Source organism: Sorghum bicolor, chromosome 9 (assembly GCF_000003195.3).
Source record: "Sorghum bicolor cultivar BTx623 chromosome 9, Sorghum_bicolor_NCBIv3, whole genome shotgun sequence".
NCBI lineage: Eukaryota > Viridiplantae > Streptophyta > Magnoliopsida > Poales > Poaceae > Sorghum > Sorghum bicolor.
The window spans coordinates 33,570,608-33,598,553 of NC_012878.2; the positions used below are offsets into that span (position 1 = coordinate 33,570,608).

General features: G+C 40.7%; 1 protein-coding gene across 1 annotated transcript; it reads left to right on the forward strand.

The window, feature by feature from the left end:
• LOC8061290 lies at positions 2,662–3,650 on the forward strand. The gene has a single exon (XM_002439523.2). It carries the CDS (start codon positions 2,730–2,732, stop codon positions 3,420–3,422), a length of 693 nt encoding a protein of 230 aa, XP_002439568.1. The 5' UTR covers positions 2,662–2,729; the 3' UTR covers positions 3,423–3,650.

Below are 27,946 nucleotides of genomic sequence, written 5' to 3' on the forward strand. Positions count from 1 at the left end.
GATCAATGGAGGGCAAGATATGAACCGGGCAGGAGTCTATTCGACCCTAAGCATTTAGACGAGCTCGGCACACAAATGTTTGCAATGAACAAATGGTGCATTGAGGCGTCTAAAAGGGGAGAGAATTGGATTTCTGTTCGTATTAGACAACATCACTACTTCCGTGGAGATGACCTCATATACGTGCAGTTCGAAGAATTGCACCAATTATGTCACCTCGACGCTCTTGTATGTATATATGCAGGCACCAAATGAGAGAGGTCAGAATGAGAAATGACAATAGTATTGGGTTCGTTGACCCTTATATTGTTTTCAAGGCTCCGCAGGCAGTGTGGACAGCAGATCATGAGACAGAAGTCTGCACCAATCTTATGAGGTTCTTTGTGAACCAAAAAGAAAAAACAAAAAATACTCTCCCCTTACAACTTCGTGTGAGTTATATAGTTATTAAGTGCATGCATATTTTATTTTACATTATAGGACTGACTATATATAAATGTGTGTGTAAACAGCTTTCACTGGATACTCATGGTCATTGAAATTCTCAAGAACCGGTTGATAATCTTTGACTCAATGAGAAAACCACAAGAAAATTATCAACAAATGGTAAACATTATTCAGAGGTACGTAATGTCGATCTCAGCTACAAAAATATCATAATATGACTCTGTAATTATTAGTTCACGATCCACAATGGCTGTGTATAGGGTTTGGAAAAGATTCATTGACCGTGAACATCTCAGTGGATGTAAAGCGCCGCTTAACATAATACATCCACAAGTAAGTTCTACTAGCTAACAAACTTTCGCTAACTTTAAGCCTTCTTATTGTCGTGGTCGTGAATATTTTTATATATATATATCGTACAGTGGTGTTTAATACAAGAAGGGGGAACAATCTATGTGCATATTACGTGTGCAAAAGCATGATGGCACAAGTCAATCAAACACCCATAGAGACGCTCAGAGTACGTTACATGTCTCTTTTCATTATCTTCTGAATTATATTGAATAACTTAGATAACTAATACCTTTTTAATTTATTTCAAATTAAAGACGGAATGGCTGAGGGAAAAGGTCCTACAACAAGACCGAATCAAAGCTATCCAAGTGACGATAGCAGGATTTCTCCGCGACCAAGTGATCAATCCAAACGGCGAGTTTCACTTCAACGGCAACGGAACTCTTATTCCAAACAACGATGATCATTTGTATCGTTTGTAGACATTGGGAGAAAAAACTCTATGTATATATGTGTTACGAATTTTGTACATATAAAACTATATATATATAAAGCTTTTTACATATCTATTTAATTTTTGATGTGGTCTATTCATTTTATTATAGGCAAAGCTTAATTATTAAGCTAAGCCTATAATTTTTATTTATATATGCTTAATATGCGTGTAATATAAATATATTATTGTATCAGCAAAAACATGTATTGAAAAAACCTATTATTATATATTATATAAAAACAATAAACAGAACCGAATAAGTGAAACAAAAAAAAACCTTTAACACCGGTTGGTAATACCAACCGGTGGGTAATACCAACCGGTGTTAAAGAGTTCTGCAACGTGGCAGCCCTGGCAGGACCCTTTAACACCGGTTGGTATTACCAACCGGTGTTAAAGTGGGGGGGCTTTAGCCCCGGTTGCCCGAACCGGGACTAAAGGCTGGGCCTTTAGTCCCGGAAGGGCAGCACCGGCTCGGGAACCGGGGCAACAGGCCCTTCCCGACCGGTGCTAATGCCCGAACGTGCTGCAGTGCAAGGACTCTCTGAAAGAATGTATAGACAAGATCAATTCAGCAGCAAACAAGACTCTGTGGCTCCCATATACCACCATTCAAGGCATTGTGTGAAGATTCAGAGAAGTGATGAAAGAAAAGTGATTTGACTTTACAAGCTGGGGGAAGATGCAGAGAAGAAGATCGATTTGCCTTGGTGGAATGCGCTGAACACATCTCTCTCTGGCTGAGTTGGCTGGTTGGTCACAGCTCTTGGGTTGTTGGTTCTTTAACTTATCGTTTTGGGATGGTTGTCTCTAGTTTTTATGCGTTGGTTGTCTTCAGCTCTAATGTTGAGCTTTGAACTTTCGGGTCCTGGTGGACTTTTGGCTTCTTAAACTGTGCTGTAAAAGACTTTGGTTTTTCGATGTTAATTGTAAAGCCGGGGCAATAGCTCTCGAATTCTAAAAAAAACAATGCATCAAACAGCCAACTGGTTCTTCTAATGTTTTTCCCTATCTATAGGATACACATTTCCACCTCCGACGATCGTACAGCATCATATTCGAATACGTGTTGGAAGAGTTGTTGATGCTACTGTAACATATATCTTTAAGCTTACTGATTAAAGTGAGCGTGTCACAAGATGCTGTTGCGATGCACAGACAGATTTGCTAATATATATTTAATATTGGCAAACATATGTGTAGGCACACATTCGTTATTAAATGGCTCATATAAGGGTCACAACTTCTTAGTGGCAACCAATTATCATGGCATATAATGCTACCCAATTCTTATTGCATATATAATAATGCTATATATGTATGAACGTGTACACCACATCGCTGCAACGACAAGCAGGCACGCACACCACAAACCTCGATCGGGTTCCTACAAATATGCAGCTCAAACATGCGGTCCCGTTCCAAATCGATCAACAGTTTGATGCTGCGTGCCCATCAGTTTCTAGTCTAGCAGTAATATAACTCAGAAAAGATGCATGTTTGCTCGTCTCATTACAAGCCGCCTTCCTGCGTGACGTGCGGCATCCTCGCGCCATGCCGACGAGCACTCACGCGGCTGTTCCGCGTCCCGGTATCCGCTGCGCTCTCCATTAGGGCCTTCCGCTTCCGTAACCTCCGGAAGGCAGCGGCCGCCAGGATGAGCTCGCGCCGCCGACGTCGCGGCCGCAAGACGTTCCGATCGGTGCGCGCTGTCTTCTGGCCGCTGGTCCCGACGTCGACCACGCCGGCGACCTCTACAGGAGAAACTGAGGCCGCGCCGGGGCCAGCACCGGCACCGGAAATAGTGGTGCACGAGACTCCGGTGGTCGCGCCGGTGTCGTCCCCAGAGACGCCAGCGTACATGAAGGTGGTGGCGCGGCTGCGGTTAGAGAGGAGCGCTGCTAGCGCAGGCAGACAAGAAGACGGGGACAAAGAGGAGGAGGCGTGCCGGAGCTTCGAGACCTGTCTGATGGAGATGCTGGTGGAGGAGGGGAAAACGAGGGACCTGCAGGACGTGGAGGAGCTCCTGCGGTGCTGGGAGCGCCTCAAGTCGCCGGTCTTCGTCGAGCTGGTGTGCAGGTTCTATGACGGGCTCTGCAATGGCATGTTCCCCGCGCCAGGGGATGACGAAGTTGACATCGGCGGCAGCGGCGGCGATGGCTCTGAGTCCATGTCTGCTGCTTGATCACGCACGGCTCAAGAGTCTACAGGATGCATCATTCGGTGTTTCGTAGAACTAAATAAATGCTCTTCGAAGTTACTGTTGGATGTTTTGTTATGTATACACTGCCACACGTCGGGCATTAGCACCGGTCGAGAAGGCCCTGTTGCCCCGGTTCCCGAGCGAGCCGGTGCTGCCCTTCCGGGACTAAAGGCCCACCCTTTAGTCCCGGTTCGGACAACCGGGGCTAAAGGCCCCCCCTTTAACACCGGTTGGTAAAGGGTCCTGCCAGGGCTGCCACGTTGCAGGACCCATTACCAACCGGTGTTAAAGGGTTTTTTTTTGGTTCACTTCTTCGGTTCTGTTTATTGTTTATATATAATATATAATAATAGGTTTTTCAATACATGTTTTTCTGATACAATAATATATTTATATTAAGCATATATAAATGAAAATTATAGGCTTAGCTTAATAATTAAGCTTTGCCTATAATAAAATGAATAGACCACATCAAAAATTAAATAGATATGTAAAAAGCTTTATGTATATATATAGTTTTATATGTACAAAATTCGTAACACATATATACATAGAGTTTTTTCTCCCAATGTCTACAAACGATACAAATGATCATCGTTGTTTGGAATAAGAGTTTCGTTGCCGTTGAAGTGAAACTCGCCGTTTGGATTGATCACTTGGTCGCGGAGAAATCCTGCTATCGTCTCTTGGATAGCTTTGATTCGGTCTTGTTGTAGGACCTTTTCCCTCAGCCATTCCGTCTTTAATTTGAAATAAATAAAAAAGGTATTAGTTATCTAAGTTATTCAATATAATTCAGGAGATAATGAAAAGAGACATGTAACGTACTCTGAGCGTCTCTATGGGTGTTTGATTGACTTGTGTCATCATGAATTTGCACACGTAATATGCACATAGATTGTTCCCCCCTTCTTGTCTTAAACACCACTGTACGATATATATATAAAAATATTCACGACCACGACAATAAGAAGGCTAAAAGTTAGCAAAAGTTTGTTAGCTAGTAGAACTTACTTGTGGATGTATTATGTTAAGCGGCGCTTTACATCCACTGAGATGTTCACAGTCAATGAATCTTTCCCAAACCCTATACACAGCCATTGCGGATCGTGAACTAATAATTACAGAGTCATATTATGATATTTTTGTAGCTGAGATCGACATTACGTACCTTTGAATAATGTTTACCATTTGTTGATAATTTTCTTGTGGTTTTCTCATCGAGTCAAAAATTATCTACCGGTTCTTGGGAATTTCAATGACCATGAGTATCCAGTGAAAGCTGTTTACACACACATATATATATAGTCAGTCCTATAATGTAAAATAAAATATGCATACACTTAATAACTATATAACTCACTCGAAGTTGAAGGGGAAGAGTATTTTTTGTTTTTCTTTTTGGTTCACAAAGAACCTCATAAGATTGGTGCAGACTTCTGTGTCATGCTCTGCTGTCCACACTGCCTGCGGAGCCTTGAAAACAATATAAGGGTCAACGAACCCAATACTATTGTCATTTTTCATTCTGAGCTCTCTCATTTGGTGCCTACATATATACATACAAATCCTAAGTGTGTAAGGATTATATACATGTAATTAAAGAAGTTAGAAGTATAATAAAAAGAAAAAAATACTTACAGACAAAAGCAGCTGACAAGAGATTTGTCAAGAGCGTCGAGGTGGCATAATTGGTGCAATTCTTCGAACTGCACGTATATGATGTCATCTCCACGGTAGTAGTGATGTTGTCTAATACGAACAGAAATCCAATTATCTCCCCTTTTAGACGCCTCAATGCACCATTTGTTTATTGCAAACATTTGTGTGCCGAGCTCGTGTAAACGCTTAGGGTCGAATAGACTCCTGCCCGGTTCATATCTTGCCCTCCATTGATCAACTACCTCGGCTTTTTCAAATGTTTGGCATCCAAGAATGGCGGCAATTTCTTCCATATTTAAACCGCTCTGTCCAAAGTAACGCTCAAGCGAGTCTAGCTCAGACAACGCTAAGGATTTCTTTGGCATCAAGTCTTCATTTCAGCCGTATTGATTTGGCACAATCAAAGGGGGCACCGGTTTTGATACTTCTCCGAGCTGTGGGACCCCCTTTCCTACTCTCTTCTTAGTAGGCTGTGAAGACTTGACCAGAGACCGCTCATAGTCCGAAAGTGCTGGCTTTTTCTGAGCTTCGCGTTGCTTCTTTTGATGGTCCGCCACCTTCTGCCTCAGTTCCGATGGCTTCACATAAAAGTACGGCTTTTCTGGGTTAAGCCGTTTTTTCCTATCCTCCTTTATTTTATCAAAAATTGCTTGACCACAGCTTTGGATGTAGCAATTACCTCCTCTTCACTCTTTTCGTAAGGTAATTTTTCTGGCGTCTTAGCTCTCTTTGCTGAGGCAGCCTTCTTTGGAGGTGGGACAGATGACTTCGGTCCTTCTTGGGCGGACCGCTTCTTACTACCTCGCTTTGGAGGCGATGGGACCGACCGTGCACTCTTTGGAGAGGGCGGTGCAGGCGGTGGAGGTGGTGGGGCCGATCTTTTTGGCGTTGGAGAACGCGGTGGAGGAGTTGGAGACCTCGGTGGAGGAGTTGGAGACCTCGATGGAGGAGGTGGAGACCGTGGTGGAGGCGGTGGCGGGGTCGGTGTGGCCACCGCTGGTGTTGGTGGAGATCCAGCATTGTCACCGCCCGCAGCACTATGATGTGCTGGGGAGAGAACTGGACTTAGGTTGGAGGAGTCCCTGCAAAGAAAACAACTACAAGTTTTGTGAGCAAACTTTTTTTTAATTTCAATACATAATAAATAATATAAGAAGTAAAATCACACACAAACCTATGCTGAGGAATAATTATGAAGCGCTTGCGCCAACAAATAAATGTCTTCTCAGCTTCACCTAAGGTCTTCTCTCCGTCTCCCCCTTCTATGTCTAGTGGCACATTGCCACAACCTTTCTCAACCCTATCAACCGAGACGCTTGCATATCCACCAGGTACTGTTCGATTATGGATTCTTGGAGTTCTCGTTCGGTCGATAGGGTTGACAACAGCGATAGCCACCTTTTTGGTGGCATTTCCATCTGGTACATGCAGCTCACAGGTAGTAAAAGCCTCTGTGACATCATCCACGGGGAAGTGTAGCTTCGTGTCATCCTGAATGGTTGGTACTTCCGTGGATGCGCAGTTGCTTTTCAACTGGCCTGGGGGGCTAACATTGACCTCAGGCTGTGATGTACCTTGCCCTTTCGTCATTTGACTAAGTGCTGCTCGCACTTGCCTTTGAATCTCTGCCTGCATCCATTCTTCACGAGCTTTCTCGCGCTCTTCACTACACCACAACACTTTTTTAGGGTCAGACATCTGACGGTAAATGTTTTTTTAAGCGTTGGAGGATCTGACGATAAAGAAAAGCGAGAGACGATCTGACGCTGAAGTCATATATAGCGAGTTGTTGTCTGACGCTATAATTATTGATCTATAGGGTTAGCCGATCTGACGCTAAAACTGGATATAGCGTTGGCCTGTCCGACGCTAAAGAAAATGGGCCCCACCTTCCACCCCTGCGCAGCCGCGAGGCCCAGCTGGCCTGCTCGCCATCCCACTCGGCCCGCGCAGCAGCCAAGGCCCAGCCGCGAACTTCCCCTGCGCCCCAACCCTAGGAGGCGCGCCCCCTGCCTCTTCCAGGCTGCCGCCGCCGCCTCCCCAAGGGCAGAGCTGCGCCCCGCCACCCGCATCGCGCCCTCAGCCTCCATGGCACGGACGCCGATGAGCACCGCGTGTCCTCCCCGAAGCACGGACGCCCAGGAGCCGCTGTAACCTCCCCAACCGTCCGCCGCCGCTATAAATAGGAGCCGCTGCGCCGTCTTCCCCCTCTGCTTCTAGGTAGCCGCCACCGCCTCGCCCTCGCGCACTCGTCGTCGTCGAGCCGGCCATGGAGAGCTCCGACGTAGACCTCACCAGGGGCCTGTGACGTCCGCGTCCTCACCGCGGCGAGCAGGAGCCCGAGCGCCACCGCTTGGCGCCCCAATGCACTTGCAAGTCAACAGAGCAACACACGCACTGCCCACTCTCCGTCTCCTCTCTCTGCTAGCTCTGCTTCCTTTTTCCCTCTTCTGCAGCCATGGCGCCCAAGGTGGCTGTACCAAATCCACCCCCATGGCTGGAGTATTTCAGCGATTTGTACCCCAAATCAAGTCCCCAAAAGTTGTAGTTGCTATCTATCTATTTCTCCCCTTCGATTTTTCCTCTCTAATGTGTGCAGGTTCGGGGGTGGCGGCCGGCGGCGACCTGCTCCATCACGGTGCCGTGCTTGGCGGCCGTGATGCCCAGGACAGGGCCAAGAAGACCCGTGTGTGCAGCACCATGACTCCAAAGTCCGGCGACAACCTCCACAACCTGACAGTGAGTGCTCCTACTCTTGCATCCTCAAACTCAGTTCATCTAGTCAGTTTACATGTAGATGTGAAAGTTTCTTTTGTAAATGTTTTAGCCCAGATTCAACTATTTATGTGTATATTTGCACACAAAAAAAAGGAGAATACTAGTTCATGTTCTGATTACAGCTAGCACATTTTCCTTGGCCAAAACATATCACCTAGTATTTGTTAGCTATGCTCTACTAGTACAGTCAAAATATCTATCTTCATGGTAGGTGTATCGTGCTCTTAGTGGAGAAGGAAAAAGTTTCTATAGATGTGCATGTGAAAATAAACCTCACCTTAATCCCGGTGATGTTTAGCTTCACTCTCTCCCTCAACAAGCACGCTTTCTCCTTGCAGGTCTTGACTACTGAAAAGTTTCTTCTTTTCGATGTGGTTGATCCTCACCTGGCTACTTCTCTTGACTTCTTCCATGGTCAGCTGCCTTACTCTCACCCAATTGCCCCTCTCCATGGATGATCAGGGTATGGCAACAGTAGCTGCAGTGAAATATACTACTATATTGCAACTAGATGTGAGAGAATGATTGTGTGCTATTTTGTGAAGCTATATTGATCTGCATAGCTCCAAGAATTTACATACGATTTATATATGTCCATGCCAAGGTGTATTAAATTAACAAGTTAATGTAATTAAGAGAAACTTATTGTTTATTTTACTATGGTTAATTATTTGCTAAAAAGCAGGTTCTTACAATATTCTAGCCCTTGTGCTCCTCATCCTCCCTACTTTGGTGTGCTATATCTAAATGAAAATATGTATACCCATATAAGTTTATGAACTCTTTGAAGGCGTCAAGCATCTTTGTGATTTGAGTAAATATCAAGGCCCTATGCCTGACTTCAAACGCCTTAACAAAATAGCGTGTCCCTGCATCTTCCCACATTCAAACTGGATCAAACGTCTATCAGGAAAGTAGAATTTATAGGAGAAAGAATGGAAGAAAACTTGTGCATGCATTTTTCTTTATATATCGGGTCAATAAAAACAGGACACTTTTCTTTGCTGCACCAACAAACAAACAGGGGGAGCAGCTCAAGCAGCAGGAAATCTGAATGTAAATGATTCAACAATATCAAGCATTTTTTATATCCTCTTACAGTTAGTTATTAGTAGAAAATAAAATGTGATCAATCATGGATACTAAAAATCATTTGCTCTTGGTAGGAGCAGGTATACAACTGGTAATTTGAGATGCTCCAGGTGGGTGTTTTTTTGGCTCCAACAATCTACTTCCTGACCTCCATCCTGTTTTGTCGATGCTCATGCCCAATGGGATCAAATAAATAGAAACTTTTCTTATAACTTATGTAAAGATCATTCACTCTATTTGTTTAGTTATTAGTTGTTTTTTGCTATTCAGTGTAAAGTATATGTGCTTTCCAATGCAGATTATTGCCCTCATTCCAATTTAAGATTTTATGTATTTTACTTTTAAAAGTATTATAGGGATTTTAGGGTGCCACTTTGGTGATAGCACTTGCAAGGAGCAGGAGCCGCACCAAACCACTAAGAGGAAGCACTTCTGGTGATAGTGGATGAGGAACCGGAGCTGTTTCCATGTATGATGGTGGAGCCACTCTTTTGGCGCTTAGGAATTAGGATTGTAGTCCATGAATATGTATATTATTAGTTTTACCTTTGGTGTGTGAACCTTTTTATATATTATTATGTATGCAAAATGAGAGGATTGTAGGACATGGATGTGTGTATTACACTCAAGCACATCAATTTTAGGTAATTATGACACATGTAATGATGCAAACTTAAATTATTATGGTCTATTTTTTTCCCGTTGCAACGCACGGGTATGATCCTAGTAAAGTAATAAACTAGACTTATATAATTTTCATTTTGGTTTTACCTGTGATGCATGGCCAATGTTCCTAATTAAACCATCTGTGATAGGTAAAGGAATGCAAGAAGAGGGAAGGCAAGAAGGCATCTAGTACACCTCTCAAGGGCACTGCAGGTATGTTCCTAAACTTACAGTCATCTGACTATGTACAAACTCAGTGACCATCTGTAAAAACCTAGTGACTAAATTCAGCACATAGGATTGTATTTGGAAGGCAATCACTACATTTTATTAGAGATCATAAACTGTAGTCTCATAGTAGTACAAAATCCAAAGTTCATGCTTAAGAGGCTCATAGCTACATACCTGGAATATACTTTGACTGAGAAGTGACACCTAGCACACAAATATATATATTTCATCTTTTTTTGACAACATGTGTATGCATAGTTTGTAAAGATCTAAGAACAGAATATGTAATGACTTTGTTAAAAACCCATGTATTTTGAGTTAATAAGTAACTAATCTTTCTCTAGTCTGAATTAGCTTCTCTCAGCATCATTTTGTTGATTACAAACTAGTATTGTACAAATTTACATTGCCTAATTATGGTTATATTTTTCAGGAAGTGCTGGCCACGAGTCTTTGCCTTGAGTTCCTAGAAAATGGTTCTCCACACCTAACTTGATGGATGTGCTCTGTTGTTGGAACCATGACTTTTGGTTTTTTTAGTTTGTACAAGTGACTGTGCACAAACCTTGCTGCCTCAAACATAAACTACTAGTCTTTTGGGATGTGCATTCATGTAACCTTTCGGAGTCAAACTTTGTTGGACGGTTCAAACTTTGTGCAAGACAATGTATTGTTATATATGGATTGAACTCCATGTGATGTATGTGTGTCTATCATTATGTGATGGAACTTCAGTTTGAGTCTGGGTATCATATATGTGCTGGTTTGTAATTGTATTTATTTTTTTTTAATTTATATTGTCTGTTGGACTGTCCGACGCTGAAATTGCATGGACTGTTGGATCATCTGTCGCTGTAGGTATGGTAACAGACTATCTGTCGCTGAAAAATAGCAATGGATGGTCTGACGCAAAATATATTCAGGACGACAGACTGTCTGACGCTAAAAGTATGGTCTGACGCTGTATGTTTTTAGCGTCAGCACTTACACCGTCTGCAGAAGTCTGACGCTATATGTTTTTAGCGTCAGACCATCTGACGCTGTAGCGACTTTTAGCGTCAGATCATCCGGCACTAATTATGGTGTTGTGGTGTAGTGCTTGTGACTGCAGAACAAAAGCTTCCAGGCGGCGGATCCGCTCTGCCTCCTCATCCTTCTTTCTCTGGCGGCTTCTGTAGGTATCTTGATCGGCTTGGAATGATTGCAGCCACGGAACTGCCCCATAGCCTCTCGTACGCCCACCGTGCTCAGGATTTTCAAGCGCATAGGTGAGTTCATCCTTCTCCCTGTTAGGCCTGAACTCACCAGACTGAACCGCCTCTCGTGCACGGACTAGTCTCTCTGCTGCTCTAGAGATTTCTTGGCCCCAAACTAGCGCCCCGGTGTCTGGGTCCACGCTTCCCCCATGACCGTAGAACCAATGCTTGGAGCGCTCGCTCCAATTCTTTGCTATTGTCTCGGGTGTGACCCCCCTAGCAAACATCTCCTGTTCCATTCGGTCCCACTTGAGAACAGCACTCTTATAACCACCTGATCCCATATGATGGTGGTATGTCTTTTTACTGGCATTCTCTTTGTTTCTATTGGCTCGTTCCTCGCCCTCTTCTGATGTTTTGTACTGCACAAAGTCATCCCAGAAGGCCCTCAACTTTACATATTGCTTGAGGTTGAAATCTGGAGTCTCGTTTTTCTTGACATATTTATTGTACAAAGACTTCTTCCAATTCTGGAAGAGTACTGCCATCTTCTTCATAGTCCAGTCATAAATTCGCACCTTCAACTCTTCATCGTTGGTGTCGAAGGTGAAAACGTCTGTGACGGCTTTCCAAACTAACTCCTTGTCACGATCAGAGACAAAACTGATCTCAGGAGCACCTCGCTTCTCTCTCCATTCATGACAACTGATCGGTATTTGATCTCTCACAAGATATCCACAGTGACTAACATATTTGTTTGCATGCTCACCAAGTGGTCTACCTGTAGCTATCTCAAACTCAGAGATTACATAGCGGCCCTCCAACGGCTTCTTTGGCCCTCGTGGAGGTACGCTTCTCCCCGTAGAGGTCGATCCAGAAGGCTACATGTACATATAGAAACAAAAATACTAAATTAATAACCAAGTAATAAGTCTAGAACCTAATGTAAGAGATGCATTAATTATATATGTTTACATTTACATACCTCGCCAGTATTTTCTTCTTGTTGCACGACAAGTTGTTGCTCAGGGGCATTGCCCTCTTGTTGCTCAGGGGCATTGCCCTCTTGTTGCTCAGTAGGATTGCCTTGCATGATGTCGTGGTAATCAACAAAGTACTGACTACCGTCGTCGATCATATTTAAAATGGCATCTTCCATATAATCAGGATCATCATGACGACGGTCAGCCATTTCTATGTCTGCAACTATACATATATATATATATATATATTCTATATAAGTCCATACTACTACAAATGAAAGTGTTGGAGTGCTCTTAAAATAATACTAGGATCTTTTAAGCCAAGTAATACATTAGAATAAAAACCAATACTAGAATAATATATAGTACAAACAAAAATATATACAAAACCCTACTAGAATAAATTTGGTGGCTAAACACTACTAGAACATATATTAGAGACTTATATACTACTACTAGTACTACTACAAATGAAAGTGTTGGAGTGCTCTAAAAATAATACTAGAATCTTTTAAGCCAAGTAATACACTAGAATAAAAAACAATACTAGAATAATATAGTACAAACAATAATATTTACAAAACACTAGAAAATAAAATATGATACAAGAATAATATACAACAAATATATACTAAAAAAAACTACTACAAATAATATATTAAAAAAATAATACATTCATACATACAAACTATATATATGTGTGTATATATGTAAAAAAAATAATATACATACTTACAAAAAATAATACATATATACAAAAAATAAAACATACATACATACTATATATATACTACAAATAATATATTAAAAAAATAATACATACATACATACATACATACATACATACATACAAACAATTATAATTCATACATACAAACTATATATATGTGTATATATATGTACAAAAAATAATATACATACATACAAAAAATAATACATATATACAAAAAAATAAAACATACATACATACTATATATATACTAGAATAATATATTACAAAAATAATACATACATACATACAAACAATTATAATTCATACATACAAACTATATATATGTGTGTACATATGTACAAAAAATAATATACATACATACAAAAAATATTACATATATATACATAAAAATATATACAAAAAATAATACAACAAATCAAAACACCATATATACATATATATATACATAAAAATATATACAAAAAATAATACTACAAATCAAAACACCATATATATATATATGTATGTATATATATACATATATATGGTGTTTTGATTTGTAGTATTATTTTTTATATATATTTTTATGTATATATATGTAATATTTTTTGTATATATATTTCTGGTCTAGCTAGTGTATATAAATACATAATTAATCAATGGCGTTCTCGATCTATACTTAGCAAGGCCGGCCGGAGAGATCAGGAAGATCGACGTGGGATGATGTGTGGCCCGCGCGCTCGATCTGGCCGTGGCCCGCGGCAGCAGCGTTGGAGGAGGGCCGCGGCGGCGCTGGTGGAGAGTCGCGGCGGCGCTGGTGGAGACGGTGGTCGCGGCGGCGAGGGAGTCGAGAACGAAACGACGGCGGCGAAGACGATGAACCCGGCGGCGCTGGAACGAAGACGAAGACGAAAGAACTACCGGATCCAGGACGCCTGTGGCTTATATAGGGTCTAGAGCGCGCTAGGGCGGGCTCCTGAAATTTTCAGGACCCTTTAGCACCGGTTCCCACTATGGGCCGGTGCTAAAGGCCCATTTTTTTAGTTTAGGGTTTTTCAATTGTTTTATATATACAGTTTATATTATAAATTGTATAGTAAATTAAATATTTTGCATAATGTTTTTTAAACAGTGACATATATTGTAATTTGTTTTAATGTACACATGAAAATTTTTAAACTTAAATATCTTATTGTATTTTTATAATTTGCAATGATTTTGTAAGAAATGTTTAGTATTTTTTTAATGCAAAAATATATTATTCCAATAAATTTACAAAAACTATATCCAATGAACTGGAAATTTATTTTCACATCATATTGACGTAAAACTTTTTATTTTTGTTATTTATTATTAGGAATGCTAGTTCAATATAATTTTCATCAAATAAAAAATCATATAAAAATTTATATCTTGATGAACACACCCTTTGACCGAAACCTAGATTGTCCTAAATGGAAAAGTCATGAATACAAAGTTTGCTACACTCATCAAGTTCTACATTTTGTCTAATGGTCAACTTTTCATTTGGAAAAGTTTGAACCACTGAATTTTGAATTTTCATAGAACTCATAGCCACGCAGCGGTTTCGGAACCCTAGATGGTCTCGAATGGAAAAGTCATGAATACCAATATTGTTCCACTCATCAAAATCTACATTTCATATATAGACCATTTTTGTATTTGACAAAGTTTTGGGAAGGTGTAGTTGAAAATCCACAATTGACACATATAGTTTCATATAGTTTGTGTGAGATTCAAGAATTGGTGGGTATTGTTAACTTAGACTTTCTCAAATGGAAAAGTTGTGTATATAAAAAGTTTAGATCTTGAAGATATCTAACAACTTGGTATTCAAAATATTTTCATTTGAAGTAATTTAGTTTGTCATTTGACCAAGTTTGACCAAAACCCGTCTTGGATTTTATAGAAATGTAATTAGGATTGGCTCAAAATTATCCAAATGGAAAAATGGACAATATATAAAATATAGATCTTGATGATCTCTAACAACTTTGTATTCAAACTTTTTTCATTTCAAGTCATCAAATGGGCTATTTGACCAAGTTTGACCAAAGTCAAAGCATTAGTTTTTACAAACACACCCTTTGACCGAACCCTAGATTGTCCCAAATTGAAAAGTCATGAATACAAAGTTTGCTACACTCATCAAGTTCTACATTTTGTCTAATGGTCAACTTTTCATTTGGAAAAGTTTGAACCACTGAATTTTGAATTTTCATAGAACTCATAGCCACGCAGCAGTTTCGGAACCCTAGATGGTCTCGAATGGAAAAGTCTTGAATACCAATATTGTTCCACTCATCAAAATCTACATTTCATATATAGACCATTTTTGCATTTGACAAAGTTTTGGGAAGGTGTAGTTGAAAATCCACAATTGACACATATAGTTTCATATAGTTTGTGTGAGATTCAAGAATTGGTGGGTATTGTTAACTTAGACTTTCTCAAATGGAAAAGTTGTGTATATAAAAAGTTTAGATCTTGAAGATATCTAACAACTTGGTATTCAAAATATTTTCATTTGAAGTAATTTAGTTTGTCATTTGACCAAGTTTGACCAAAACCCGTCTTGGATTTTATAGAAATGTAATTAGGATTGGCTCAAAATTATCCAAATGGAAAAATGGACAATATATAAAATATAGATCTTGATGATCTCTAACAACTTTGTATTCAAACTTTTTTCATTTCAAGTCATCAAATGGGCTATTTGACCAAGTTTGACCAAAGTCAAAGCATTGGTTTTTACAAACACACCCTTTGACCGAACCCTAGATTGTCCCAAATGGAAAAGTCATGAATACAAAGTTTGCTACACTCATCAAGTTCTACATTTTGTCTAATGGTCAACTTTTCATTTGGAAAAGTTTGAACCACTGAATTTTGAATTTTCATAGAACTCATAGCCAATATTCATAAAACCCTAGATGGTCTCGAATGGAAAAGTCATGAATACCAATATTGTTCCACTCATCAAAATCTACATTTCATATATAGACCATTTTTGCATTTGACAAAGTTATGGGAAGGTGTAGTTGAAAATCCACAATTGACACATATAGTCATGACAATTTTGGGAAGGTGTAGTTGAAAATCCACAATTGACACATATAGACCATTTTTGCATTTGACAAAGTTTTGGGAAGTTTGTTACACACATCAAAATTCACAATTCTCAAATATAGTTTCATACAAAGTCAAGCCGACACAACAGTGAACTTCTTCTTGACGTATGACCCTTGGTTATGATCCTGCCGTAACCATGGAGTATCCTCATTGTTTAACAGAATGCTTGGGTCTTTGTTGACTATGAAGGGCGGAATTCGATCATCCCTTTTGTAATCGCCTGACATGTCTGACTTGTCCTCAATTCTGACAATGTTTCTTTTCCCAGAAAGGACAATGTGGCGCTTTGGCTCATTGATGATTGAGTGGTCATCATTTTTTCCTCTCTTTGGTTTCGTAGACATATCTTTGACATAGAACACCTGACTCACGTCTGCAGCAAGGACGAATGGTTCGTCTTTGAACCCACTATTGTTAAGGTCCACGGTTGTCATCCCATACTCCTTGTCGACTGTTACCCCACCTCCGGTCATCTTCACTCATTGGCACCGGAACAAAGGAACTTTAAAATTAGCTGCATAGACTAGTTCCCATATGTCTTCTATGCGTCCATAATATGTTTGTCTGTTCCCATTTGGATCCGTGGCATCCACGCGTACACCACTATTTTGGTTGGTGCTCCTTTTATCTTGGCCAACTGTGTAAAATGTGTTACCATTTATCTCGTACCCTTTGTATGTGAGGACATGCCATGATGGTTGCCTGGCCAACAAATAAAGCTACTCATCAATGTTTTCATCACCTTGACATTTTTTGCGCAACCAATCGCCAAAAGTTTCCATGTGCTGACGCATTATCCAAGCTTCATTCTTCCCGGGCCATTGGGACCGTAGGAAATCTTTGTGTACCTCAACATATGGTTCCACCAATGAGGAGTTCTGGAGAACTGTATAGTGTCCTTTATTGAAGTAATCATTTCCCGTACCAATATATGTTTTCTTCCCAAGTGTTCCCTTTCCGCTTAGTCTGCCCTCGTGTCGAGATTCAGGAATGCCAATTGGGTCAAGGTCTGGAATAAAGTCAACACAGAACTCTATGACCTCCTCTGTTCCGTAGCCCTTGGCAATGCTTCCTTCTGGCCGGGAACGACTATGGACATATTTCTTTAGGACACCCATGAATCTCTCGAAGGGGAACATGTTGTGTAGGAACACAGGACCGAGAATACGAATCTCTTTGACCAGATGAATTAGGAGGTGTGTCATGATATCGAAGAAGGATGGAGGGAACACCAACTCAAGGCTGACGAGACATTGAACGACATCATTCTGCAGAGTTGCTAGTTGCTCTGGATTGATTGCCTTCTGAGAAATTGCATTGAGGAATGCACATAGCTTTACGGTGGCTAGACGTTCGTGTGGAGGTAGAATTCCTCTTAAAACGACCGGCAGCAATTGCGTCATTAGAACGTGACAGTCATGGGACTTCAAGTTCAGGAATTTCTTCTCTGGCACATTAATTATTCCCTTGATATTGGAGGAGAATCCAGATGGGACCTTGATGCTGCTAAGACATTCAAACATGCTTTCCTTCTCTTCTTTGCTCAGAGTGTAGCTAGCAGGGCTTAAGTAATGACGTCCATCATCTGTCTTTTCTGGATGCAGGTTGTCTCATTCTTTCATGCGCTGCAAGTCTTGTCGTGCTTCAAGTGAATCCTTAGACTTCCCGTAGACACCCATGAATCCGAGCAAGTTCACACAAAGATTCTTTGTCAGGTGCATCACGTCGATCGCGTTGCGGACCTCTAGGACATTCCAGTAAGGTAGCTCCCAAAATATGGATTTCTTCTTCCACATGGGTACGTGTCCCTTAGCATCCTTGGGAATAGGTTCGCTGCCTCGTCCCTTTCCAAATACCACTTTTATATCCTTGACCATTTCGAGTACATCATCCCTGGTTCGATTGAGAGGTTTGGTCCAGTGGTCTGCCTTGCCTTTAAAATGCTTGCCTTTCTTTCGTACTGGGTGGTTCACAGGAAGAAACCGACGGTGGCCAAGGTACACGACCTTTCGACATTTTTTCAAAAATACACAGTCAAGGTCTTCACAACAATGTGTGCATGCATTATATCCCTTGTTTGACTGGCCTGAAAGATTACTCAGAGCTGGCCAATCATTGATTGTTACAAACAACAATGCTCGCAGGTCAAAGTGCTCTTGTTTGTACTCATCCCACACGCGAACTCCTGGTTTGCTCCATAAAATTTGAAGTTCCTCAACTAATGGCCTTAGGTAGACATCTATGTCATTGCCAGGTTGCTTCGGTCCTTGGATAAGCACCGACATCATAATAAACTTCCGCTTCATGCATGGCCATGGAGGAAGGTTGTAGATACATAGAGTAACTGGCCAAGTGCTGTGACTACTGCTCTGCTCACCGAAAGGATTCATACCATCTGTACTTAAGGCGAACCGCAAGTTTCTAGCATCATCTGCAAAATCTGGGAATTCTCTGTCTATCGCTCTCCACTGGGATCCATCGGCAGGGTGTCTCAGCATATTGTCTATCTTACGGTCTTTTTTATGCCACCGCAACAACTTTGCATTGTCCTTATTTCTGAACAGACGTTTTAATCGTGGTATTATAGGAGCATACCACATAACCTTGGCTGGAATTTTCTTCCTATGACGTTCTTCACCCTCAACATCGCCAGGATCATCTCGTCTAATCTTATACCGTGATGCCTTACATACTGGACATGCATCCAAATTCTCGTATTCCTCCCCACGGTAGAGGATGCAGTCATTAGGACATGCGTGTATCTTCTGGATTTCTAATCCCAAAGGGCAGACAACCTGTTTTGCTTCATACGTAGTGGTGGGCAATTCGTTGCCTTTCGGAAGCATCTTTTTTATGATCTTCAATAACTGCCCAAATGCCTTGTCAGATGTACCATTCTTTGCCTTCCATTGCAGCAATTCTAGTGTGGTACCCAGCTTTTTTTGCCCCTCTTCAGCGGTGGGATATAGCGATTTCCTGTGGTCCTCTAGCATGCGCTCGAACTTGGCTTTCTCTTTATCACTTTCACATTCTCTTTGTGCATCACGGATGGCATCACCAAAAGCATCATCGCCCCGATCATCTTCTTCCCCCACCTCGTCTTCATTATCTCCCCCCATTGCAACATCATTGAAGCCACCGTACTGAGCAATAATATTGGCATGGTCCAATTCTTCTTCTTCTTCTTCTTCACCTTCATCCATTATAATCCCGCTTTCTCCATGTTTGGTCCAACAAATATAGTTTGGTACGAATCCAGACTTTAATAAGTGTGAATGAAGAGTTCTTGAGTTAGAATATTCCGTCAAATTCTTGCACACGGCACATGGACAACACATGAAACCGTCCCTCTTATTTGACTCAGCCACACTTAAGAAATAGTGCACACCATTAATGAACTCTTCGGAGCGCCGATCGGCATTATACATCCAATTACGTGTTACCATCTGCATTAAATATAACATATATATTATGAAAACCATGCACACATATAGTTTCTCATTTTATTGCACAACATGTCTAAGATACATAGTTGATTAATTTAGGAAAGCTTGGCTACAACAAATACAATCGCAACTAGCACTAAAAAAACCAAAACTAAAATGCACTTAAGCAACATAATTAGTTCGCGTCCGATCCCAACTATAATAGATAGATCATTCGCTTGATCAACATCATTGAACTCCTTTCGTCGGCTCACTGCCTCACCACCTTCATCCTCAACCACCTGTGCAAAAGATTTCTTAATGTGTTCAATGTATTCTTCCTCCCAGTACCAACCTGTACATCCGCCGGTACCGTCCCACTGAAATTAAAAGAGAGAATCAAAAGTTTAATTAATATCATTTAAAAAAATATGCACATATATAAGCAAATGTCTGGAAATAACTCACATTACGATCTGGACACTTGTAGAATATACGACCCTTTTTTACTCCCTCTTTCTACACTTTGTACTCCATCAAAATCTTCTGCCCACACTTGCCACAAGTAATGAGAGGGAGTTCCGGACGGTATCGCTTTTGAACCCGTTGAGAGACCGAAGACCCGGTCACGGTTGCCATCTACTATCCATACTCAATTTTTAAACAATTATAAATTCCACATTTAAACATGTATGATAAAATGGACATTATATGTAGTAATAAAAATAAATCAAGTGATATTAGCAAAACAATTAATTTGAACTATCCTACTTTCTAATATCATAAAAATATACTATAATTCATTCTTGCAAACTACATTAATACTAGGTCAACCATGAAATATGATATATATATATGGATACTAATTCATGTGAAATGATTCTAAATAACAACGAGGATTTGAGCTAAAAATAATGGGAACATCACAAGCCATGAAAAAGACAAGAAAGACAAAAGTTAGTCACCTCCAAACACGAAGAAACGATGACGGAGTCGAAGAAGATCAACAATGGGCGTCGGAGACGAAGAACAAATGAGGAAGAAGAAGCTCCAAGAGCAACAATGGTGAATGGTGCTCTCGGTTTCAAATGGGCAGAGAGGAGAAGTGATCCGGCCTATAAACCGGACCCTTAGAACCGGTTCACAAACAAAACCGGTGCTAAAGGGTAACACTTTAGCACCGGTTTGTAACACAAACCGGTGCTAAAGGCTTTGCCTCGGCCCGTGGCGCTGGCCGGTGCTAAAGGGGACCCTTTAGCACCGGTTGGTAACACGAACCGGTGCTAAAGGGTCTCTGCCCCGACAGCACCTGTCAGTAGCCGTTGGGCAGGACCCTTTAGCACCGGTTCGTGTTACGAACCGGTGTTAAAGGGGCCTTTAACCCCGGGCCGCAAAAAGACCGAGGTTTTTGGCCATTTTGGGCATCGACCAATGCCTCATTCTGTAGTAGTGATACTTGTATCCATGTACTTCATGAATGAACCTAGTTGCATGCACGGTTCAACGACGTGAGATTGTGTTGTCAAAAAAAAACGACGTGATATTGGAGCTTCGATGTGCATGGTATGCACTAGTTAAAAAATCATTTTCGCTCGCATCTTGTTTTTTTTTCACACGCGGTTCACAATATCATGGCGCTAGTAGAAATAATTCAGTGGATCCAACAAGTAAACCGGCTATTTAAATGAGTTTACACAGGCGGTTCTCTTAATTCAACCGCATGTGTAAAGTGTCCATTTACACAGACGGATTACAATAATAATCGCCTGTGTAAATACCATTTACACATGCGGATGTCGTAACGTGACAGTTTGTGTAAATGTGCCATTTTACACAGACGGTTTGTATAGAGGCCCGCCCGTGCCAACCACCGTCTCTCTACGGCAGCCTGAACCAAGGATTTTCCCAACCACACTCTCAAAGAACCAACCTACGCAACCTGAACACGAAGATCAAGAGCACAGGTTGGGTGCCGATGATGTGGTCGCTTCTGTAATCTCCACAAGGTCTCTCTGGTCTGGTCACTTCAAAATCTTAGTTTACAATTAGTCTTAGGGGGTATTTATACTAGCAACAACACTGCTACATAGGTGTAAACTTGAGATAAAAATAAAAAGACTAAGAATGTGAAAGTGAAAAGGCCTCCACAAAATGGTTTCTGAAGTGGAAACGTGAGGCTGTTGGTCTTATGGAAAAGCTGTCAGTATTTTGGCAATAACTCCATCTTGAGAAGTCCAAATGATGCACCGTTGGTTGCGTTAGAAAGTTAGCCTGATGATCTTTCCAACCATATATGCCATGAACCATGAGACATTGTAGATTGGTACATTTTTGAACAAAGATTTGCGCTAATTTTCTGACGTGAGTGACTATGACTTCTAGAGCAATCTTCACCAAACTGACTATATATCGAGCATAAGATATCCAAAATTTATGGAACTTCATGCATTGAAAAGTAGACTTCTTAAGCTTTCCAAAATGTCCTCATTCACCTTCATATCTTTCGGGAATCGAAAGTTATGACATGTTCTTTAGAGTGGTTGGTTCGGACGTCTGAACCATCAACACTGATCTGATCGGGCGTCCGAACATGCTGGTGCGATTCTTCCTTATTGGGCCGATCCTCATGGTCCGTTTCATCTTCTTCTTCATATGTATTCCTGATTACAATTAACATAGAACACTTAGGTAGTATAACATTCTCAGAAGTATTAAAATTGAAATCGATTAGGAATAAATTCACCTGCTCTTGTAGTTTCTTGGTACGACTTCTTGTAAGTGGCCCTTGAATTGTATCTTTTAGGTTGGATGATGGATGATTGGCATGAGAAAGATCATGCATGGTTAGGATGTCCTCATCATCCTCCCCCTCTTGAAAAGGAGTTGACCTCGACGACTCTGAATCTTCTAGTCCAAAGAACGGTGTTAAGTCACCAACATAGAAGGTTGTGCTAACACCATACTCTCCAGGAAGTTCAATCTTGTAAGCATTATCATTGATCTTGACTAGCACTCTGAATGGTCGATCTGCATGTGTTTCCTATAACAACAAGAGTCTGACACAACAATGTGGAACACACAATTTGTTACCTCCAAACAAAAATCCATCATGTATATGATATTTTTCTCATCTTTTTCCAGCTGTACATTTTGCATATGGTTCTAAAAATTCATGATCAGCAGGGTATAATTCTTTTATGCTTTTGATCCCAAGCACTTTTACATTAAGTTGATCCAGCAAAACATTTTTATGGGATAAAATATTAGCAACAATGTTTTCCTTACCTTTCTTGTATTTCACAACATATGGAAAAGTTCCAATGAATTCAACCCATTTGCCATGTCTACGGTTCAGTTTTGATTGGCCCTTCAAATACTTCAAAGCCTCATGATCTGAATAAATAGCAAATTTTTTTGGTCATAAGTAATGTTGCCAAGTCTCAAGTGCTCTTACCAAAACATACAGCTCTTTGTCATACACTAAATAGTTCAGGTGTGCTCCTCCCAACTTCTCACTGAAATATACAATGGGCTGTCCATTTAGCATGAGAACGCCTCCAATACCAATCCCACTTGCATCACATTCAACCTCAAAGGTTTTAGTGAAATCCGGCAACACAAGCAAGGGGGCTTCAGATATTCTTTTCTTTAGTTCTTGGAAAGCTTTGTCTTGTGGTTCATCCCTTTGGAAGGCAACACCTTTCTTTGTTAACTCGTTCAATGGAGCAGCTATGGTGCTGAAATATCTAACAAATCTCTTGTAAAAACCAGCAAGACCATGAAAACTTCTCACCTGGCTTACATTTTTAGGAGTCGGCCAGTCCTATTGCTTGCACCTTTGATTCATCAACCTAAATTCCTGAACCTGAAACGACAAAACCAAAAGATATTATCCAGCAAGCTATCAATAAAGGAAAGATTGGACTGGAGAAAGCTAAAGGTAGTATGGGTGTAGAAGGACATCCCTTCCCAGCAAATATGGTTGCTTCCTCTTTTCTAAAGGCGAAATTCAAGGTGCTTACTTCTAAGAGAGCTAAGGAAGCTAAAGTAGTAGACTCTACAAGACAGATATCAGCTGCTGAATTCAAGAGATGATGAAAAAACAAGATCGACAAATTAGTCGATCGGATATTCCAAAGAACTCTACAAGTGGTGAGATGCACAAATGTCCTACTGTTAGAATTTTATTGAATAAGTGGCAAAGATAGAAAGAAAAAGAACAAATGCATCAAGAAAGAGATTATTGGAGGTATCAAGAGGAATATGAAAGAAGCAGAATTCAAGAAGAAAATGAGTATCATTGGATCTGTCCTTTCGTTCAACATTGCAGGAATGAAGGCCTAAAGTTGCCAACTCTCAACAATTGCCCTGAATGCAGTGATCGATACTAGAAGTATCGTCCGGTAAAGGTCAACCACCGACCTGTACATCAAAGATTAAATTTTGAAAGAACAGATCGGCGTATAAAAATAGAGAGTGTCCATGATTGGCTCAAAACAGAAATAGCTGATCAGGGAATAGTTGATAGAGAATACGTTTGGCAAGAAAATCAGTGGTGCCCTAGTGGACTTACTAGAAGCTAGAAGAGATGAGTTCACCGTCTGAGAAATGATGAATTGCATCAAAAGAAATACAGTATGGCAAGTCATTGAGAGGGAAAAGTTAACCCCTTGGGCTTTATTCTTTGATGGATCTACTTGCAAGCAAGAATGAGGTGTTGGTATTATGTTGATTTCTCCACAAGGGATAAGTTTTGAATATGCTATTCCTATAAACCGATATCTACTAATAATCAGGCAGAGTATGAAGTTATTCTTAAAGGAATTCAACTTCTACATGAAGTAAAGGCCAAGAGTATTGAAGTTTTTTGTGACTCTCCATTAGTAGTTAAGCAATTGCTTGGCCTATATGAATGCAAAGATGATGTCATGAGGAAATATTATGAAGAATGCCGAGAACTTCTCAATTCTTTTTCTTCTGTTATTATGAACCATATCCCCAGGAATCAGAATTTAGAGGTTAATCGGTTAGCCCAAAGTGCTTCTATATATCGACAAATTGTTAAAATTTTAGCTGATGAAGTTGTTGCTGATAAAGATTGGAGAAAGGATATTATCGAGGATTTGAAGATGATTAGCTATATCAGAGAACAGTTGATGGTGTGCTCCTTAAGTATCTCAACCAAGAAGCTAAGGGTTTGATGGGAGAGATTCATGAAGGAGTTGGTGGTGCCCAGCAATCTGCTCATAAGATGAAGTGGATGATTAGAAGAGCAGGTTATTTTTGGCCAACCATGCTAGAGGATTGTTTCAAATATTATAGAGGATGTCAAGAGTGTCAAAGGTTTAGCAATATTCAAAAATCTCCAGCATCGGCTATGAATCCTATTGTCAAACCATAGCCATTTAGAGGTTGGGAATAGATCTAATTGGCTAGATTTTTCCATCATCAGGTACAGGTCAGAAGTTTGTATTGGTAGCAACATATTATTTTACTAAATGGGTGGAAGCTGTTCGCATTTCTTAACGTCATCACTAAGAACAAGGTTTAATCCGTCCTCAGCAACGATGTCAGAAATGTCGTGATAACACTTATTAATGCAATCACCAAGATTCGCTCTAAGGAAGGCTTAATATGTTAACGATTCTAAGATAAGCATAGATCAAAGTAATTATGATAGCAATAATGGAATCAAAAGTCATAGCAGGTGGTAAACATTTATATGTAGAATAGTGATCCATCACAATCTAGGCATGGCATATGGGCTAAGGAATAAAAAGAGACTAAAAGAATGAATTGAATCAAAGAATAAACAAACAACCTATTGGAGCAGGTGTGGTCCTAGATACAGATCATGTCATAGAACAAGTTAATCATGTATTTATACTACTTAGATCTAGTCCTGTGTTTAGATGGTTTGGGAGGTTACGCGAGTACTGGTCTGCCAGCAACCTCCGCAACTATTTAGACTCCTACACCCTAGCCGAACGTGGGGGAATGCCAAGGACGGACAGGGCTGTCACCATCTGCCGCCATCCCCTCAACCGTGGACTAGGACAGTGCATTTACCCTACCTTTACACCCAAGCACCATGCTTACATGCAAAGAACCTACTCGGACTCCCCCGGGTCCCCGACCCTATGGATCGACAGGTAAGAAGCCTGAGCCTACTCAAAAGAGCATGATAAACCCCCATCTTCACACAAAGCTATTTCTAGGCAATTAATTAACATGAAGCAATTAGACTAAAGTCCTAAGTGAGAATAATACAACATACACTTAGCACTAGTTCATATAATACACTACTAGCCCTAGGGTAGCATTATACTATAAGAACTATATACTAAAATGTATGTCATATCATTTTCACTAGAACTATATTCTAGTTCATATGCTAGCATCATAAAACAGGGCCTATGATCTATGTCATATACCATAGCATAAGAACTATACTCTAGTTCATATGAAGAACTATATCGGACATGATAAGGCATGAACTTGGAGTAAAGATATTCTTTATTCATACCCAAGTTTCTCTCCAAGGAGCCAAGCCCTCCTTGATAGCTCACCCAACTCTCTCTCTAAAAGCTAAAAGGAAAAACTAAGAAGAGGTAGTGCCCAAGTGCCTTGAAGGTAGAGTGTTGATTGTCAATGTGATGAGATGAATGGAGCCTCCCTCTCCCCCTCCTTAAATAGGTGGGGAAGGTCGGTTTCCCAGGGTGTAAATTACAATTTGCATGCGGGGACTGCGGGAGGATAGGCTCAGCACCGCCTCTGCGAAAGGCGGTGCCGAGATGGGCTGGGCTAGGGTCGGCCGACCCTAGGGGGCAGCCGCCCCCTGGTGGGCCCCGCTGGCCCCGGCCCGAAGCCCGTTGCCTTCCTCTCGGGCCCCTGAGTCCAGATCCACCTGCAAATTGATGCACTTCTATATTGGGCTTTTGGGTACTTGTTTATTTGCACATTTTTTGACGTGTCGGATTGCGCCTTTTTATTTGCTTTCCACCTGTATGCCTGTATATGATCTGCAAATCACAACTTGCACTACATGTGGAACTTGGTAAGCATTTAATAAGTATATGTGAGTAAAATACATGCTTTTCTTTCTTTGCATGGACTATGTTGGCGGGGTCAATATGTCATTAAGAACCGCCAACAAACTCCCCCAAGCTTACCCCTTGCTCGTCCTCGAGCAAGAAGCTAAGATCTTGGTTGTTGACCAGGAGTTGCTACAATATTTTCACTTCTATCCAGTACATACCTTCAAACAAGAATTCTCCTTTGAATTTTGAACAGATATGTCATGGGGCTTATTGCTCATACCTTGGGTCCTTAAGCATTTGCAGGATGGATTTGATCAGATCGAGCGCTATGTCCCCAGTTCTTTACTTCACTTTTGTTCCGGAGTTTTTTGATTTTCAAAACTTAGCACATTTATTTGTCAAATTAAACAATGGATCCAAATAGAAAGTTAATCATACCATTGAATTTTTGAAAACCTTTTCTTTTCCATCATTCTCTTTTTGTCTATTAGAGACACATGGCTATGTGGCTAATTCTACTGTTGGGCACTTGCCCATTTTTTTTTTGAGGTTCCGGACACATGTCCCTTTTTATTTCCTCGTGATCTTTCTTTTTGAGATTTCGGACACATGTCCCTTTTTATTTCCTCGGATGCTTTTTTTTCTTTTTCATAGCCATATGCCTTCTAACAAACTTTTGAGATGATAACATAATGAAATATTTTTGTTTTCAATGGTATGACAACCTCTCAAAGGGTCAACAAAGCTTAATCTAACTCAATGTGATTATTTTATTTTGTAAAAACTCCAGAACTCTAGCGTTGTTTAGAACAGGATACTAGCAGCTCAGATCATCACAAATATATCCATTAATTACTTTAGACTTTAATAGAGCATTTTGCAACCCACGCATTTAATTATTAATTTGGAGAATTCAAGGTTGAAACTAGATACTGGAAAGAAATTATGATAGAGCAACTATTCATCATTTCAACAAGGAAGAAGCATATATCTTACATCACATATAAGAGTGGAATTATATTTTTGTCTTTTTAGCATTTTTCATTTTTTTATATGCAATAATTAAAACATGAATTTGACTAATGGAAATTTCATAAAGTAAACTTGCTAATTTAAAATTAAGGATGCATGAAAATAAATATGCAATGCAGATAACCTCGAGATTGGGGGTCCTCCCCCAAGCTAGCTTCTGGCCTACTGATCGGGGTTGTAACCCATGTATCGCCAGAAGTCTTGGGACTGTTTCTGCAGCTGATCTTGGCGAGCTTGCATTTCTTCTTGCTGCTGCTGGTGCCAGGCCTGTTGTTGCTGTTGCCATAGCAACCCTTGCTGGTGCCACTCTACGGCCTGCTGGTGGTGCGCATCGGTGGTTTGGATGTGTTGTTGGAGAGTATCCTGGATCTCATCCGTGCGCACCACCAGTCCCCCAAGCTGAGCTTGGAGGCGCTCCAAGTCGGTTTGGCCTACTGTGGAGGCCGAAGGATATTCTTTTGGTGATTCGGCCCTCCAGCGCGATTGTTGTTCCCAAGCGCTAGAATCCGTCTCAGCCCACCCCTCAACACCTTGTG